Here is a 19,650-nt window from a genome sequence, read left to right on the forward strand (position 1 = left end):
TAATCTGCCAGCTCAAAACAAATAGAGCGAAAAACGTTTGCCTCATCGGTACCTGCACGGAATCAATGGACAAAAATCCAAAGGAGAGAAAAAAGGAACTTCAACCTTGCTTCAGTTTCTGTGAGATGGAAGACATTTCGAACCATACTGTGAGAAAGGAAGTGACCCAATATTTTATGTGGCAATGCCTGATATAAGTATCAACGAGAAAATTATTGGGACTGCTACTGTTTGTAATCTGAAATCTCTTGTCCAGAGAGCAATAACAGAAACGTATGTGTATAACGGGTTGTGTAACTCTGACAAATTGTATTAACAGGAATGACATATCTAGGAGCTGCTGTCATGACCATTATAATACCTAGGAAGTTAATTGCATACAGTATTTTTTACTTATATCGAGACCTGTAAATACAAGGGAATGTTGAGAAATGGGAAAGAGAGATGAAAAAACGCGAACGGTAGTAAACAAAGAATGGTATTCATAAGTATTAAATTTTTATTCTTGCTCTTCAAAGGACCAGAATACGTCTAAATTGCATCCAACCCTTCTGACGTGGCGACGTTCCATGTAAAATAAGCCCAAAGGGACCATATAGGGTTTTTAGCTTTGTACCTTTCATACCTATGTTGATAACAGCAGCATTCAGCCGTCTTCAAGGATATTCATGTAAACATGATAATTTTATACCATTTTTACTCTATTTTCCAACAGGAGCAATAGCAACGACAAAAACAACGGCGACAGCAAAAGTGCTCATGTTCCCTATGTCAACTTCGTCGGGTGCATTTAGGTTTTATGAAACAGCTTTGCCATTTCACCGTTCGAGGGTGATTCTAAGTCTTGCTGGTGCATAGAATGCGTCAATGACGATAGTGCTCCAGTTTTACTCGTAGCAGTAACTTAATGGCAAACGCGAGTATTTTCAATGTAATTCGTGAGAGTATGATAGAGCTTTACACAGTACCGTGGTAGAGTGATTTTACAGTATTTTACAGTATTATTTTACCTATTTTTTATATATAGACAAAATAACAAAAACCGGCTGTCTTTGAAATATTCTACTAAATATTAGGTCGGGTAGTTTCCTTCACAGTTTTACACGTAACAGTAACTGAATGATAATCAGTGCAATTCGTGAGCGTAGGATCGAGCTGTGCCTGATACACATTGGCACTGTCGTATAGTGATTTACAGTAATTTACTTTACCTATTTTTGTATTCATTTATTTTGTGATACAGAAACAGGATGTCTTTGAAATATTCTACGCAAATATTAAGTCGGGTTTAAAGTGTTGTATTAAAACATACAAATTTTTAAAATGAGTGAAAAAAGAGACAAGACGATGGTTGGTTGAATACGGCGTTGTCAAAGGCAAACATACCTACGAAAACTACAACAACTGTCACCTAGTCAATGTTGTAGATGTTACATATGTCAATGTCCGCTATTAAAACGAACATCAAAACACATAACTGTGACACTGACAATTCTTGTCTCATCTGTTCTCATAAAAATCACATACAATAGTGGTTTCCGCATTTGTCGTCTTGTGATCACGTGTTCTCGGGATAAACAACAGCTATAACATAATTATTTACCGACCAAAGCTTTGTTTTTACTTTTTACCAGAAAGTCTAATATGCGCTGCATATTTTAAAACTTCTCAAACCATAAACACAAGCCACATAAAGTAATGAAGTTCTTCACGTTCTGTATTGTATTCATGCCTCGTTGTTTTAGTCCGTTCTGATGCAGGGGTTGGGTGATCCTAACCAACCATGCTATTCTCTGACCAGCAAAAATGATAATCAACGCAACGGAGGCTATGTGGAGACAAAATGGGCGTATGCTAGAGTGCTTTCAACTACGTTATCCTTTCAGTAAGTCAATTAAAACACTATTGGTTTGAAGAACTGCTGCTGCTGCATCAAGTGATAAAAATAGAAACAATCAAAGCTTGCCTGGAAATGTTCCAAGGTGATTAAATTGAAGCAACACGGAAAAGGTACTTTGTGTTCGTCACAACTCAGCTGATGCAATAACAGGCTAAATGTCGATGAATATTTATGATCTTACGAATTCAACGATTCAGTGTTTGCAATGACTTGTGTAACAAGAGAAAAACTGTTCGTGGCCAACAAAAACGAATATAAACTCTTCGGTCTGGAACATTTGGACATAATAGAGTAACCATTCACCGATCATGACCAGCATCACGATGGTGTCCACTTGTCGTTTCTTTTCTCCAATTTTGGTAGCGATTTGCGTAATTATCGCTGGTACGGTGGCGTCGCTTGTGAAGAAAAGCCAAAGCCATCGGAGGTAAGTACATATTTTAGTATTTTGAATAACTGTTCCCTAACTTGTCCTTCAAATTCCCCGTTCAAAGATCAAATTTATAGCTCTACCGGCATCCTAAACTGTAGCAAATTTCTAGTTTGAAGACACTTCGTAAGGTATTGTACAGACGACAACTAATATTGTGGCTACTACAGTTTTACGCCAAGCTCAATATGTTGTGTCGGTATGGATTTTTATAGACCTATAAAAGTCCATATCGATAACGGAATTTGCAGAGTAGATTATAAATTACTTCAGCTTCTGAATTGTGATTTATGAAATCGTCATGTCGCTGTCACAATTGCTGAATGGAAATCTGTTGTTTTTCTCACAGATTCTTCTGTTAAGCCATTGACAACTGTTTACCTATGTGTGTGAACTAAAATATGATGTTATAATTCAACATTTGACTTTAAGGGCTTGCGAGTAAAGATTTCAAGGTTAAGGAAATCTCTCAGGGCATGAGAAACTAAATATTTAAGGGATTTAGCCATTGCATGTCAAGAACAGTGACAACAATGACAGTTATAAAGTGCAATTTGACATGTTTCGATCAAAGTAGCTATACAGCGCATATTTTTGGTATGTTGAGAGTTTTGAAAATGCTGGCCAAGTTTTATCCCCTTCGTTTACCGATGTGAAATCGTACACTTTCCTAATCTGGATAAACAAAAAGGCTGCCGTAAAGAGACTGCTGATGACTTGTGGATAAAGTAAAGGTTTGTGAGCAGAAAAAAATGTCAAATACGCACTGCGACCAGCGCTCTTTCACAATAATGTTGTCATGCAGAAGCAAATGGGAAGGCGTTGAATGTCAGGTTTGCGTTCACACTATTAAGCTTTAGTTGAAATCCTGACACACATTCTTATCCAATTTAAAATGCAATGAAAGTTCACACAGTTTGACTGGCCGTTAGCGACTATTTCCATCTAATGCCAAGTTCCTCTCAGGGCCAAAGGTTCCGTTTGAAATGGAAAATATTTGACCGACCTTACTTGAACACACACAGCAGTTGATGCTTTGATTCATCAATTATGATTAACACACGAGAAAGATGACATGGGCTTAATTTTGACCGTCATAATATTATGTACATGGTCTAAATGACTTATATCTCTATCGCAACACTTACATAAACAAAATGACTCCATACATCAAACACTAACAGTACCACTGAAAATGGTAGAAGCATTGCATGAAGTATTTGCCTGTTTTTAGAACGGGGCTATACTAACATACTTTGACTGACACGATTGTCGAAAGTAAGAATTTGCATTGTTCAGGAAAGTGAGACTGCGATTACCCCCTGTATTTGGCCAGCAATCTCTCCGCCTGACCTTCATCTGTGTTTTTATAAGGGTTTACTCGCGAATATTTTGTTTGCAGCCTCCGAGGTGTGGGCCGGCACCGGCTGGAATTCCCGGCATTCCCGGTACTCACGGCAGCCCAGGACGAGACGGACGTGATGGGACCAAAGGTGAAAAGGGTGATACTGGACCCCCTGGGACTGTAGAGAACACTAATGGTCCTGTGTTTCATGTTATGAAGCATTGTGCATGGCGTAATTTGAACGACGCACGTACCAGTGGCGTCATCAAGGTATGTCAATAGTTTATCTCTACATATCAAACTTACTGGCAAAGAACGGATAATGCTTGTGCGCACAAGCACGGTCGACATTATCTTTCAACAATTCAAATCGGACTAAGAAGTGATCTCTTGGTCGTGGTAAATAAATGTCAGAAAAAACATGAAAATTTCAACAGATATCCTTACTTGAATTCCAGTTGACCAATTCAGCAATTGGGATCATATGGAACTTAGAAATCTGATTGTTGTTCTTGTTTATGTTGTTATTTGCTGATAAAATTGAAGAAAACTAATTTGTTGATGCCGTTGTTTCAAGAATACCTTCGTAAACGAGAATAATACAATAGTGACATGGCACTTATTATGCACAGAACCGAACGTTACGCTCTTTCTTGAATGTCCAAAAGAGTTCAAACAGAAACCTCCTTCCCGCTTACTCATCGGCCTTTTATGGCCAAAAATCAAGACCTGTTTACAACCGATTGATTGGAAATTTGTATGTCGAGAATCAACATGGAATTTAATGAACCACACACAGACACATACATACATACATACGTACGTATGTAACGTACATATGTACGTATGTACGTACGTATGCATACATACATACGTATACATACATACATACATACATACATACATACATACATACATACATACATACATACATACATACATACATACATACATACATACATACATACATACATACATACATACATACATACATACATACATACATACATACATACATACATACATACATACATACATACATACATACATACATACATACATACATACATGTTACATACATACATACATACATACATACATACATACATACATACATACATACATACATACATACATACATACATACATACATACATACATACATACATACATACATCCATCCATCCATCCATCCATCCATCCATCCATCCATCCATCCATCCATCCATCCATCCATCCATCCATCCATCCATCCATCCATACATACATACATACATACATACATACATACATACATACATACATACATACATACATACATACATACATACATACATACATACATACATACATACATACATACATACATACATACATACATACATACATACATAGCACATAAACCCAATCAAAGCAACGAATACATCGCGAGTAAAGGATTTCGGAACAATTATGTCCGCTAACAGAACTAACTAACCAGGACAGAAAATTCGAGAGTAATTTCCTTATTGGATTCAAATCCCAATAAAGCACTTAATGTCAAGTTCGAGAACTTTCGGAAATGAAACCATAAAAATAGGATTTTAGGCTTTCTTTTGAGTTGCCAAATATATATATAAACATTTTGACTGTCACTCTCCTCGAAATAATATCATCCTTGAGAATATGTACTTTCTCTCAGTCGGCATGATGGGATAATGTATGTCGTTGACGACCGTTTCGCCTCCGATTCACCAATCTAGCGTCCTTAAAAATGTTAGTATCTCTCTTAGATGGCAATGGACACCCACGAGACCTGTACATCCTCATTTTCCTTATAGTGACTTCTCGGTCGCCGTGCTTATGATTCCTACAAATTGTCCACGACTTTATTAACGTTATCGTTGCAAAGTAATTCCGGAGTCTCACGCGAATAACGAAAATAATCAGCTCAGAAGTTATAGTAACTAAAAGTCGAATTACCAGAGCGCTATAAAAGGGACAAAATCGCATTTTTACCTTTTTGTAATATCACAGAGTAACATAAACAGAGTGGCAACACTTGCATGCCCTTTGTTCCATGGTCGTCTCGGTAGACTATTGGCTTTTCATATTAAAATGAGCTTCAAAGGTGTTAAACTTTTTGGAGGCTTTGTTTGTGGTTGATAATTACACGAGATTATGCGAAACATACGACGAGATGGCATCGTACTGCCAGTCGCGTAGCAACCATAGTTACTTTGTGAGCTCTCAGGCCAGAAACACTGCTTCACGCCAATCAAAACATAACACGCCAGCAGTTTCATAAACATGTCCTTTCTTGACGCACGTGTAAAAGAGGGTATGACTGACCGTAAACCATTGAGTAAAACCAGACAGTATCGATAAAAGACTTTCAAATTTGGTTCAAACACACTCATTATATATTCATAAAAATATGAGAGGAATTTTTAAAACGGTAAAACCCACTTTCCTGAAGCTCAAAACACTCCCGTTTTTGCCAGCACATCAATTCCGATCAGCACCACACGACAACAACAACACAAACTTTGTCGAACATACTTTCGCTTAACAATTGGTGAAAATCCGAAAATTACCGAAGGGTGCATGGTCGGCACTCTTCGGAAAAGAGAGCCAAGAGCTTCGTGATGCGAGGCAAACATGGATTGCTTACGTAACCGCTTCACGCTTTAAACAATAGCTGTTGCCACTCTGTCCATGATGTTACTCTGTGGTAATATCAAGAAAACCGGGAATAGCTGCATAAAGGCACTCAGTGTACAAAATGACGACGATAAATAACTGCAAAAGAGTTAAAAATTACACCTTTCCTGATTGTTAACAGATGATTTCGTTTGTGACTTCAAGACACTGTCAAATGGATTAACCTATTCCAACTTGTTTTCCTGCGACATTGCCACAATATCAGGGAAAGCTGCTACCCCTATCTGTATGAAAGATGCCGCTAATAAGGATTTCAAAAACTTGCATAAGGTGCAACTTTTATGTAAAAATGTAATATCAGCCGTGCATGGTGAAAATGGGGCATTGAACCTGATTGTTTTGGTAGAGACTGTAAAATGATCACTGAATCTTTCATCTTGTCTGACTTGAGGCAGAGCTGACGTTGTACACATTTGACCAGTATTTTAAAATATACTACTTTTAGTATCAAAAACATTCATGGAAAATGTTCAAGAAAGAGCGACTTTTACACTTTTACATTAATTAAACTTTCTTAAATACATGTAGCCAAAATCAGCCATTAGAATCTCAAATTTGAATTCACCCGGGAGGGGTGTTGTCCAGGTTAAATATATAAATGATTATGATTGAAATTCAAAGCAAACACAGCCACCTAAGTGCTTTCTTGGAAACACCGGTTCGTCCACGTAAGCCTTGCATTTTTAATATTTGTTGAGTATCACAGTAAATATTTAAGAAAAACTCTGAAAAGCCTGTGTATTATAGTATATATCACCAATGAACGTCATTTTGGAGCAGATTTCATATCAATTGATCTTTAAGTGTGAATGACTCGGCAAAAACTGGCAAGACTATAAGGAATATGACAGGTAAAAAAGTAATTTTTATTTTCGGTCATGACTCTTTCAGTTTTCAAAACGTTTCAGAAAGATAAAAACATACCAAATATAAATGATTCCTTTTTAATCACATCACAAGTTCCCAAGCTTGTGTGTCCATAAATGTTAGTTATGTTAATGTTATAAGTTAGGGTTTACATCTTCTTTATGCAGGGATGTGAATTCACCAAACGATCCGACACAACAGCGCTTCGAGTCCTGTGGAATGGGGATATGCGTTTGATGGCGGATACTAATGGCGTAGGATCTTGCTCTCGTTGATACTTTACTTTCAACGGCGAGGAGTGCGACAATCCACTACCCATAGACGCTGTCATGTACTTTACTTCCACAAATAATCGTCACGCCAAAACTTCCAGTAAGTGTGAAAGTAGTGAACGTGATGTCATAACATACAAACCATTGGTCCTAGACCGCCAAATAATCCCTGCAAAAACCCTAGACAAGATAATTATAACAGCCAGGGCATTTATTACATGTGAACACGGGCTAATGCGTTTTCCGCTCAAAAATGACAATGGAAACTAGAAAGTTGTATTTTACATTTTCTAAGATAAACTCTGTAAAAGGTATGTTACAATCGTCAGTCCCTCTAGGTAATGCTTCACATGTTGAATTTTGTAGGAATTCAAAGCAAATCTCCATTTATTGATACTTGCTTTAGAGATAAATGGTAGGTCGGTTTGAAGCTAAAGTAATGAACTTTTCAAAAAATCCACATTTTTTCCTGTTGACATGATAGCAAAGTGTATGGATTTGTTGAAGAAATGGTCTGCATATTGTTGGTTTCTAAGAACAGTCGATTCAACAGATGTCGTGAACAAACAAAATCGTTTCTCATAATTGAGTAATAATTAAACGCCGCAGTTATTCTCTTGAAGATGTTTTGTCTATATTCTGCCACATATTTCTGCAAAGTCTCTATAGTAAGATAACACGAACCTCGAAAATGAAAGACTTAAAGTTTTGCTCGAAATTTCTTCAATGACACGTTAAACCATACTCTTAAACAATCAAGAATAAAAATCAGAGATTACCGTGCAAACATTGGTACTAGAGAAACAATTACCTGACATTTACCGAATTTTGAAATTCAAAATGATCGCCATCTCTGTGTTAACTCTATAGAGAAACATCAATTTTCGAATTTTCAAAAACTATGACGGTGAAAATTTTCCTTACTCCAAAAGCTTTAAAGGAACAAAGTCGGTCATTTTTCATGATCATTTATTCATTCTCGCGATGGTTTCATGTATCGTGTCTTAAACCGGGGTCGAATATATGCATGGTCACCCATTCATTCAGTATCTTTCAACATATCAAACAATATAAGTAGTATCTCGAATTAAACAAAGTTCATTAAAAATGGCCAACTTTGTCCCTTTTAAATTAGCCTCATAAGTGGTAGATGAGAGAAGAATTGTAAAAATTTAAGTCTGTCCCCGCTCTGTTCCCTAGGTGCATTACACCTAAATGTTGCCATGAGTATTTCAAGGCAGCAATGTTTATGTGATTGATGATAAGTATATAGTAGTCCATCTAACTTATTGAACGGGATCTTTCTACCTGCCTCATTATGTCTTTACATTTTCCTTTCCAGTTGAAGGTCTCTGTTACGGTTTATCAGCAGGCAGAGTGAATGTGGAATTCCGTATCGCAGAAGGATGCCCAAATACCTCATTATCGAGCGGCAAGCCCTACACCGGATGGAACTCGGTTTCTCGAATTATCGTGGAGGAAATTCACCTCGCAGATTAAGTAACACTGTACTCTAAGATTTCGATCGCAAAGCTTGACCTCACACATTGAGTGACTAAGTTCAAAAAAACGCCCAAGTTTCAACGCTAATTTTTAATGACGTTTCGCTTGAGAATGACCGTTTCTATCCCATTAAAGTAGCTCTACTGTGATCCACAGAATATTCATAGTCGTGTGTCATTTCATTTGTAAGCCTACGTATGACTTAGTAACTTACGACGTTTTAGCGTGTGCATTTTAACAGATTAATTTAATGGGGCTCTGATGTAAATTACAATATTTTTATAACTCAGACTACCCTCTGAAAATAAAACATGAGTACACAAATAATAACACAAATAATAATAATAATAATAATAATAATAATAATAATAATAATAATAATGATAAATAACATCAAAATGTAACGAGTCAGGCTGTAATTGAGTGGAATAGCAATGCAAAGATCTTGAAGACTCTGTGTGCACGTTTTTAGTTTCGGAGCTACACAATCAAAATCTGGCCAAGCGGTATAGTGTAGTTTCCGTATGATGTTAGATATTTTCTGACCTCACGCAGGCGTAGACCTTCTTTCTATTTATTTCGGTTATTTTTGACCAGACAGAAATCGTTATGAAGAAAAATTTGTTCTGTGCACTTCCTTGCTTAGCCTGACTGGGCTGGTACCATTGTTATCTCGTTCTAGTTTGATTATTAATCTTTGAAACTGGAAACTGGAACAAGTTGTTTCTCGCCTACACAAAGAGTTTCTCTCTGTCTGATTATCAGGGTATTTTAAACCAGGAAGCTGAAGCATTAGCGGGTAGTAGACAAGTTCCCAACGAAAGATGATACTTTGTGACAGATTGCGGCTGACTGTTTTGCCGCTCCGATACTACACACGCAATGAGCGAAAAACCTCTGGCCCTTACAGCATAGCAGTTTCAAGTTACAGGTGGGGTGACACTCGCGCTCTCAATCGTTTCATAAGCGACGGACCATTAGATCTTTGTGGGTGGGGTGGTCACCATCAGAATGTGAATATTTTTTTTACAATCGTAAATATTTGATTTTTTTTCAAGCGAGTCGTGATGTGCTTTTCTAAGTAAACTCAGGTTTATATTTTTTGCGTTCTGATTTTTTATTTTTTTATTTTGCAAACTAGTCTTAAGATTTTTTCCCTAAACTTTTTGCTTTGAATTTTTTTCTGTTTTTGACCACCCCCTTCCAAGATCTAATGGTCCTTCCCAAGAGGAAAGGTAAAAGGGAGATGTGAGCCAGTTTACCGCTTATTTCTTTATAGAGGTATCCAAACTGATTACAGTTAAAATCAGTTTCGACAATAAAACTGGTATGCAGTTTTGTCTCACAAACTGAAGATAGCGATTTTTTTAAGCACGTTCCTCTTCGCGATCATGTTCAATTCAAAGTAGCTCAAAGCTTATCTGGGCCTCTGATTTACCAGAAACGCTTGTCTCTGTGATAATTAGTCCTTGCATTTAACGATTGCCATGTCCTGGCCATCGAATGCAAGCATTTGTGCAGCACTAAGGGTTTAACTATAGGTGAACCCAAGGACATCCTTCTTTGTGTGATGAACAATGTTTTACCTTTCACTGTCACAGACTTCAGAACTACTTTCAAAATACTAACGTCGTCGTATGGATATTGCCTCCAAAACAAAATAAATCAAAACCTTTGAAATGAAACACCAGAGTAATACATGTTGCTGAAAGCAACTCCTTGACTATAGGCTGATAGAAAAGAAAGTTAAATTATCACTTTAAAGTGAATGACAAAGTACATGGTTCATTATGGACGAGAGGTTTGCATTTAGCAGAAGACGAACCATCCTCAGCTGATTTTCTGACTCTCAACTTTATTGTAATACATAGCTTTTTGTGTATTAAATGGAAAAGTTGTTGAGGAAAAGACTTATTTGTGTTGGTGCGTGCAACTCCACTGAGGTGTTTAGTCTGCAGTGGCAAGTTTTTTCGAAGTCAAAAATTAGCCGCGTTAAGGGTACATGTTTATTGGTTACGATACAGTATAAATTGTCACACTTGTTTGCTTCAAATTTGATATCAGATGAATTGTATATAAGTCGCAAAATATCAGGGAAAAAAAACAATTAAAGCTATTATTGACGTCCTCCTTATCAATTCGAAACGTGGGTTGTGTATATGTCAGCCACTGCGTGTGAATTCGGAAAATCCAGTGTTTATACACAGTCCCTCTATCTGGATAGAGGGACTGTGGTTTATATGAATGATAAAAGGAAAAAACTACAGTTTTGGGGTGAATGATTGTCTACGTTTGTTTAACATCTTTTTGTTAGCGGTATCTTGAATCTTTCATACTTTTATGAAACTATTTCACAAAGAGCTCCTTCAGTTGACGTAGGAAGAGGTGGAACCCGAGAACAAGTTCTTGAATTCCATCTCTGTACACAATTGAATCACATATAGATCACTAGAGTAGTCCAGACAAAGGCCAGGAGATTAAGTGTAAGCTGAGCACGACTCGTTTGGCCCAATCCAAATAGTGTATCTTGCTTAGGAGAAAATGCCCAAATGTTATTCTTAAAACCGTAAATTTTGATAAGAGATGGTGTTCCCTGTTTAGGAGCAACATCGGAATGTTATTCTTGAAGTCGTAGATATGGATAAGGGATGTGCAAACACTTCATTGAGCAGATTACTTGACAATTAAGTATAAATATAATGCCTTGGAAATATCTTCCACCGGTAAACACTCTTGGCTAAGTTTACTCTTTGACTCAGCACATTCCATAAGTAAGCAGCGCTAGGAGAGACCGAGCGGCTTTGAAATTGCCGATTACGACTGTGTGGAACACAACCTCAACGCCCATCGCGAGCATCGCTAGCCATAGCCTCACTGTTACTTCAACATCGGAGATTTTGTAGGCTGTAAAAGTGTATCATCATGGAGGCAGCAAACAACCGCAAGTTTGGTTTCGTCTTATCTGTAATGTTGATGCTAATGCCTGCCGGAATACATGCTCAGGGTACATCTGGATCGAACCAAGTAAGTTAACACGCAATACAATGGTACACGCAGTTCGATAAAATTGTTGTGGTCGAAACCTCATGATTCAACTCAACTCGGGTTTACATAATAGTTCATATCTTGGACTTAATACAGTTGCTCAGATGTATACCCAGGATAATATGTCAATAATTACACGATTTCCACTTCAAGAGGCTAGGAAAAACTCAAACGTAATCTTCAAAAGCTTATGTTTTCACAGCTTAATATATGGTATTGCAAGCCAGATATAGGCACGAGAGACATTTCTGCGTGGGCAATTTGTAACGAGTATGTACTATAGGGCTGATTGGTTTTGTATTTTTTAACCGCGCCAAGTTGTCGCCGGGCTCATCTGTTGGTTAGAGAAAAACGATGCGAAGCGTAAGTTTAAATGATTCATATTTGATGTGTTAACTAGCATTTACACTGCAGAATTCTGGCTGTACTGCTTGCTGTGGTCCTGCACCTGCTGGAATTCCCGGCATTCCCGGCACCCATGGAAGCCCGGGAAGAGACGGACATGATGGGATCAAAGGCGAAAAAGGTGATTCCGGACCCCAGGAGATGGGCTTCTCTATCGTGATATGAAACAGTGTGCATGGGATAATATAAACTACTCTGGCCCCAATGGCATTATTAAGGTAGGGTAACAGACTTCCGTTATTATATTTCTATCTTATTAGTCATCGACAGGTAACGCAGGACAGTGTTATCGTACCAGTACAATTGTAAATCTATTTGAAAAGTTGCAAGCAAACTTAAAACTCAGTGGTTGGTACTTACAGCCCTGCCAAGGAATACATTGATTTTGTTCTACGTCGCCACACAAAAGTTATCATTCTGTAAGTTTGTACATTGTAAAATGTCATTTATGGGGAAAAATATATGGAGAAAGACGATTCTCCAAGTATAGCAAAATCTGTGTTTTTTCTCTCGCGAAGCTTTGCTACAGCAATTTTCTAGGTACTTCGATTTTAAGAGCATTTGCAAGAGACTTCAAGGGGCATGGCATCATAGAAGTAGTCTAACTCGCTACCATGTCCACTGTCAAATGTACAATTTTATCATAGTCATTGGTTAAAATTTCATATCAGCACTTATCTCATATCAGCAAATGGTATCGGAAATTAGCGGTAGAGATAAGGGCGCCTGTTAATGAAGGAAAAACTGACAGCGTTGAGGAACACCTCTGGGTGAATTAAGGGGGAAAGGGGTATGAGGAATGCAACACTCTAGGGGGGGGGGTGGTTACAAAACACTGTGGTCGCAGAGAGGGACTTGAAATATTCGATATCGAATACCATTTTTTCACGGCACTTTCACGGGACAAAAGAGAACCATGTGTCTCTAATGTCGTGAAAAGTTCACAGCTGTTTTTTTATCGCAATGAACGTTGCCACACTGTTAATTTTATCAGTGTGTAATCGCCAAGAAGCAAAATTCAAAACAACGTAGGTTTAAAACAAATTACAAAAACAAATTAACATATCTTTTAAAATGTTGAATGATATTGTTTAAAAACATCGACATCGCAAACCTTATCAATCAAATCATTAAAAGTCGTGAAGTATCCAATTAGGTCATTTTTGTAACATCAACACTACAGTAAGGGATGTTTAGTAGAGGTCTTGTTTAGCAGAGTATCTAGGTACGCATAGGCAATGGTTTACATGAAAAAGAGATCCTGTTTTCTTCTTTGTTTTCAAAAAAAAACTCATCAGGCCAGGAAGAAAAAATAAATTGTTCATCGGAATCGCCGCTTCTACTTTGGCATATTTGGAATTTTTTTTTTTTTTTGATCGCGGCAAATTCTTACTTCCGCATTACAAATATTTTTAGTACTGCCGCTGGTGGCGCCCTACACTGTGTAGGGTTTTCGCGGGCATGGGATTTTGAATGAGATTTCATACATGTTCGGACTTTAAGTTGACCGCCAACACGTTGTTGTGACGTCTGAATTTGGCGAATCACGACGCAAAGTGGGTCGATTTGGCCAGAAATTTGCTCGTTTTGTAAAGGTTAGTACATGTCACATCATGAGTATTAATTTGATCGCCAACATTCGACGTGATGGCCAACAGTTAGTTCCAGAGACGCTATATTCAGTGTTTGTCCTGATATTACGTTCGGCGATTTGTTCAACAAGATCGTGACAGCAGATGGACGGTGCATCCGATTGAATGAAAATTGCATCGAAAGTATAAAAATGTACGGCAATGACAAAACATATGGTTGCGTCGATGTTAAAGTACGATCTGAATGATGACTATATAACTTCACTCCGATCACAGTACAGTGTTTAAAATGTGTATATATAGACAGTGGTAAAGAGGCCAAAACATGGGGCCAAAGTAAAAGGAAAAAACTCAGATGCTAGGTCCCACCAGGACAATATTAAAGGACAATACTGAATTGTTGAATTTCAGTGATTTGCTGTACATTTCAGTTTTATTCTGAGAGAATGTTGAAATGCTCAGAATATGTTGTGCAAACACTAACTTGTGAATGTAATGGCCTATGTTATTGTTGGGAAATATAATATTGAATTCAGTTACCAGTATCAGTGTTTCTTGTCTGAGATGTTTCTGGTAAAAAGGGAAACAATTATCTTGCCTTGTCTGCATCTGTGCAAAAATGCCAGAGAACCGAGTTTACCTTCGGCCTAAAAAAAAATAAAAAAAAAAATTTCGCTCGCCGCTCCTGGGACTTGGTCCAAAAAATCCGATGATCAAGATTTTTTTTTTCTCTGGCCTTGACACATACAAATATGTCGAAGAATTGAAAGATTTAAAGGACCATCATTATGTCTCTCTATTTCTTTAATAGGGAGTAGAACAAAATGTAAAGTTGATTCAAAGAACAAAAAATATGGAAGTCTTACAGTTTAACGTTTTTCTTGCATTGGCGAATGATACCACATCACCAGGTATGAAATCAGTGCACACTAACACACAGCTAAAGTTCTGTAGTGAGTGAATCGGAATATAATAAGCTTACTTTGCCGAAAATGTCTTGCGTTTTTTTAATTTGACAATAACTTTGGTAAAAGTAAATATATAGCGCCAAATTACAGCATTACACAAGTAAAAGATTCAGATTAGAACATTTTAGGCCAGTTTTCAGTGCTTCATAATCCATACAACGATATAGAGCAAAAACATATTTTGTCGGCGGGGCGTATGTCAGGAAGGGGACTTCAAAATCTTTAAGAGCATGGCGGAGAAACTTGAATACCTGGGGATGCGGGGGGGGGGGAGGTAGGTGTCTTCAAATAATCTTATATAACTACCATCCCCATAGATGTTTGTGAATTTGAACGCTGACTAACATATCGTTAACTGTCGTTCTATATCCCTTCAATGAAGGAGTGTGAATTCGCCAAACGATCCGACACGACCGCGCTCCGAGTCCTGTGGAATGGTAATCTACGTGTAAGGTCACGTTCAGTTCCAGAATCTTGCTTTCGTTGGTACTTCACATTCAACGGAGAAGAATGCAACAATCCAGTGCCAATAGACAGTGCCGTGTCCTCTACGAGCGACGAAAACCGTCACCGCGTGACATCAAGTAAGTGTGAATGGAATACAGATGGTACATCATTGCGTTTCTTACCAGTCAAATAGAATCAGATACAGGGAATGCGCTCATTATTTTTTTTGCCCTGAAGCTTTGATTTCGTCTTCGATTGGTCTTCGCCTCCCTTCTCGGAATCTACGCCGCGAGAAATCTTGCATAATAGTCAATCAGAATGCCTTGTATAAACAGGGAGAACTTCCTTCACTGAACATGACCCTGTCACGCTTCTCGAAAAACTCATCCTGAGATCATCTTCTTCGGGGGTGCGGGGGGGGGGGGGACTAATCGCTACATTTTGTAAAGCTATCAGCACCTCAGATTATGGCAGTCATGGCCAAGGATGGACGTGTAATATCGCAGACACGAAATATATTTCAGGTGTTCTCACGATAAAGTAGCAAGAGTCCCTACTCGCTATTACTTAGCTTGATATTCGGACATTTCGAGCCCAGAGATACCTTACTCTCATATTCCTCTATTTTTAAACTTCCAAAGATAAGTTTTATGCAGATCTTTCTTTACTTACTTAGATTTAAACAGTACAATTATGCATGGCCAGTCTTATCTCAGCCAAAGCAGGCTAGCAATGTAGGGCAAGGCACGAGTGTATAGACTGGAAACGCAAAAAGTTGATAAGTCAGTTGATAAGTTGATAAGATATTATTTGTATTCAGACTATGGTGAGATGACGTCACAGAGCGAAAGCTTTCCGAGAATCGCCATTATTTCCCTGAATAGTTTTGTAAACTGTAACAGGATCTTTTAAATGGATGGACTTCTTTGGGAATCAATTTACCCTTCTGTGTGCTTTCTGTAAAGTAATAGCTTTTAGCACTTTTCTAATTTCAGAAACCCCCTTAGACTGTGTTTGTACACCCCGGTCATAACTCAACTCTTCCTTAGTATTGATCAAAAATATATGAAATGGTCTCGAAACGTTTTCCCTGATAAGGTCATTATGACTAATAAGTACGCGACCTCTCTCGTCAGTCAGTCAGGCTACTGGCTGACTCAACGCCTTCAATAAAACCCTATCATAACAATTAAAGAATCCTGGGAGTTATTTTCTTGTGAATGTAGGCAAATGCTTTCAGCGTATGAAGAAATGAAACAGAACAATTGACTTCTAGATGAATTCTCTTTGCATGTTCAATACTGTCATAAAAATCCTTCTTTTCATCGATTTTGATAAGTGGGAGTGATACGTGGAACGCTTCTCCTTACGCTCTGTGTCATCCTATTTGCATTTCAGTAGAAGGTCTGTGTTATGGTATACCACCCGGCAGAGTTAATGTGGAATTCCGTCTCTCAGGATGTCCAGACGTATCTCCAGGCGGTGAAGCCTATACTGGATGGAACTCGGCCTCTCGCATCATTGTCGAGGAAATTCTCACATCGTACTAGTTCACTGAGCCGAACATTACTTACCAAACCTTTCAAAAATCGAGTGGCTGGATTCGAAAACAACCTTTATAGTGGATGAAGCCCGATTAGTGTAATTAGGTGTTGTCGCCATGTTATATTTGTCGAATGCTCATTAACAGTAAAATCTTATTGCAGTTAGTTCTGTATTTTCGTCATTTTAATTGCATGTTAATGTTTTGATTTTAAATCCACCGGCCCCTTGTATGAGCAAATTATAAGGAAAATAAATGAAGTCAGGAGTCCACTTTCAGAAACGGTAAACTTTGGATTTAAGGAAAAAATACAAAGATATTTTAGAATCATGTGAATTCCAACTCATTTAGAAGAGACGCTCTTTTGAAAACATAAAACAAAAATGGGCATAGTTGCAATGATATCTAGCCTTCTTGGCCTACTATGGACAAAACCCACCATTCTAAAATGGGATTCTTCACACGAAAAGCTGACTGTGCTACAATGTGTTATATATTGCGTTTGCCGCAATCGACCCAGTGAAAATGCATGACCACCGTATCTCATTTATATAACGGAAATGTGAACCACAGATGCACTGCTTATAGCTGGAAGTGTTTGCACGAAAATTAAAGTGTCCAAGTTAACTGATGAAACCCTTGAGTTCATTTATAATAGGTCTCTTTCGAAATTGCTTAGTTTGTGTCACATGCTGTAGTTAATGCTGGCAGCCGTGCACCCGCTTTCTAAAAACAGGCCACAGGTGGCGTTGACAGTGCAGCTGTAAATTTGCAGTGTCTATTCTCCTGAAAAACGTTTGCCTAACAGGAAACTCTGACAAAATGCATCATGCCCGCCACCAGGAAATTGCTTAGAGAGTCGTTTCTTTTCTAAAATATCAGATGACTTGTCCCTGACACAAGATAACCCAAGTACTCATCGCCTCAAGCAATTGCTGCCTCGATTTTCCTTGTTTTCGAGTGAGAAATTCTTCGTTGTAAGAGGGCGCTCTTCTACAGTAGACATGGTTCAGTAAAAACTAGTATTTGTAATTCCAAGGGCCACTCTTTATCCTTACACAAACGCATCTTCTCAAGGAATACCCACCTCTCATGGTTGCTCTGTTAGTGCTAATTTTGAATATTCCTCCTTCAACGTCTTTATAAAAATTCCCCGTCACAGTGTACTTTGATTTATTTGTGGAAACTTTGGATGTATACGCTCCAGAATTTTTTTTGTAATTTAAGAGGTCTTAAAAGTGCGTATATGGCAATGGCAACAACAGCCGTATGCGAGGGGGACATTTTCAATATTGGTGCTTACTCGTCGACTTAACTTTCTCTGAAAGGATACTCTTAAATATAATATTTTATAACATCAAGAACTAAATTAACTGGGCGCCAATATTCTAAATGCTGCCAACCTAATAGCGTCACATATTGTTCCAAGCGTTACCTCAATTAATAACATGCCAAAATACCAAAATTCGGAACATCCTTCGATATCTCAAACCAACAGGGTCAATGTCTCACATTGTCGCCATTACCCTCTTTGCCTGTCATAGCTGTGTTATTGCCAAGTTGTTGAGACTGTCTGATGATCTCCCTGATTGAAACATTCCCTAGCGGCATATCACCATACCTCATACGTCAGCTTGTGTAGTGCACATGGGGAAGGGGGAGACAGAGATTTGGCGTTCGCAAGAGGTTAAAATGTTTCCGCTTTCATAGTTGCGTATTCGCCGCTATATTTAAGCTTAAACATTACACTTTGATGCCTTATAGATTGTTTATCTCCGCGGCCTGTTTCACATATTAGTATGTCAACTTGTGTTGTGTTTTAGCAGTGTTTCCGGGCAAGTTCAGGGGCTTTTAAGGCTCATCTAATTTGTAGATTTTTAATTATTTACAGAAACTTGAGGAGTCTGAAACTAGAGTTACGTTCTATCTGATAGGCTGTTTGGGAATATTCAAGTAGCACGATCATTTTGAGCCAACCAATCGGCCGAAAGCTCCCGAGACGCTGCATAGAAACCAAATGTTGACACCGCTCACTAATAGTGTAACGTCCTCCCAGTTCACTCACCCTCCAGACAAATTAAAGAAAATTATCAATCATATGTCGCATTTTGAATTTTAGCCGATTTTCTTTTTATTTTCATAGGTAGAGTAGCTGCACCTTGCGTCTGTAACTATAGATGTATTAAAAGTAATTTTATCAGTATATAGATGTGTTAATGTCAGTCTGTAATTTTCAATGCACACAATTTATCATGACACTGCATGTAACTGAAGCTGACACATCAATATGTTGATTGCAGCACAGCCTTAAACTTTATTACGAGATGGCAAACGTAACATTCAACGTCTCGGGTCTTAGTCCACTGTGTACATTCGCTACCAAGCTGTATACTTTTTCTAAACTTACATAACTACAAAATTGTCATTTTTATACAATGGTCATCACATGGTAATTTTCTCGCCAGTCTTTGATTGATTCTCAACATTAAACAAGATCACACCATGGAATATCCTGTAGTCGATTGTTCTCATCTAACTTCTACAAATGATTAAGATAAGATAAGATAAGATAAGGTAAGATAAGATAAAACTTTATTAAATCCCTAAAAGGGCAATTTGAATGCCTGTTT

At 38.0% G+C, this 19,650-nt stretch overlaps 1 protein-coding gene and 1 long non-coding RNA gene across 2 annotated transcripts; both read left to right on the forward strand.

The window, feature by feature from the left end:
- Positions 1 to 2,096: 2,096 nt before the first annotated feature.
- Positions 2,097 to 7,534, forward strand: LOC139134305 (uncharacterized). Its single transcript, XR_011552776.1, has 3 exons — positions 2,097 to 2,327; positions 3,733 to 3,945; positions 7,413 to 7,534. It is a non-coding gene; the product is annotated as an uncharacterized lncRNA (long non-coding RNA).
- A 4,255-nt stretch (positions 7,535 to 11,789) lies between these two features.
- Positions 11,790 to 18,311, forward strand: LOC139135318 (collagen triple helix repeat-containing protein 1-like). Its single transcript, XM_070702662.1, has 4 exons — positions 11,790 to 12,044; positions 12,480 to 12,688; positions 15,413 to 15,614; positions 16,876 to 18,311. The coding sequence occupies exons 2-4, from the start codon at positions 12,632 to 12,634 to the stop codon at positions 17,025 to 17,027; spliced, it is 411 nt and encodes a 136-aa protein (XP_070558763.1). The 5' UTR covers positions 11,790 to 12,044; positions 12,480 to 12,631; the 3' UTR covers positions 17,028 to 18,311.
- Positions 18,312 to 19,650: the final 1,339 nt, after the last annotated feature.

Source organism: Ptychodera flava, chromosome 6 (assembly GCF_041260155.1).
Source record: "Ptychodera flava strain L36383 chromosome 6, AS_Pfla_20210202, whole genome shotgun sequence".
Classification (NCBI taxonomy): Eukaryota; Metazoa; Hemichordata; class Enteropneusta; family Ptychoderidae; genus Ptychodera; species Ptychodera flava.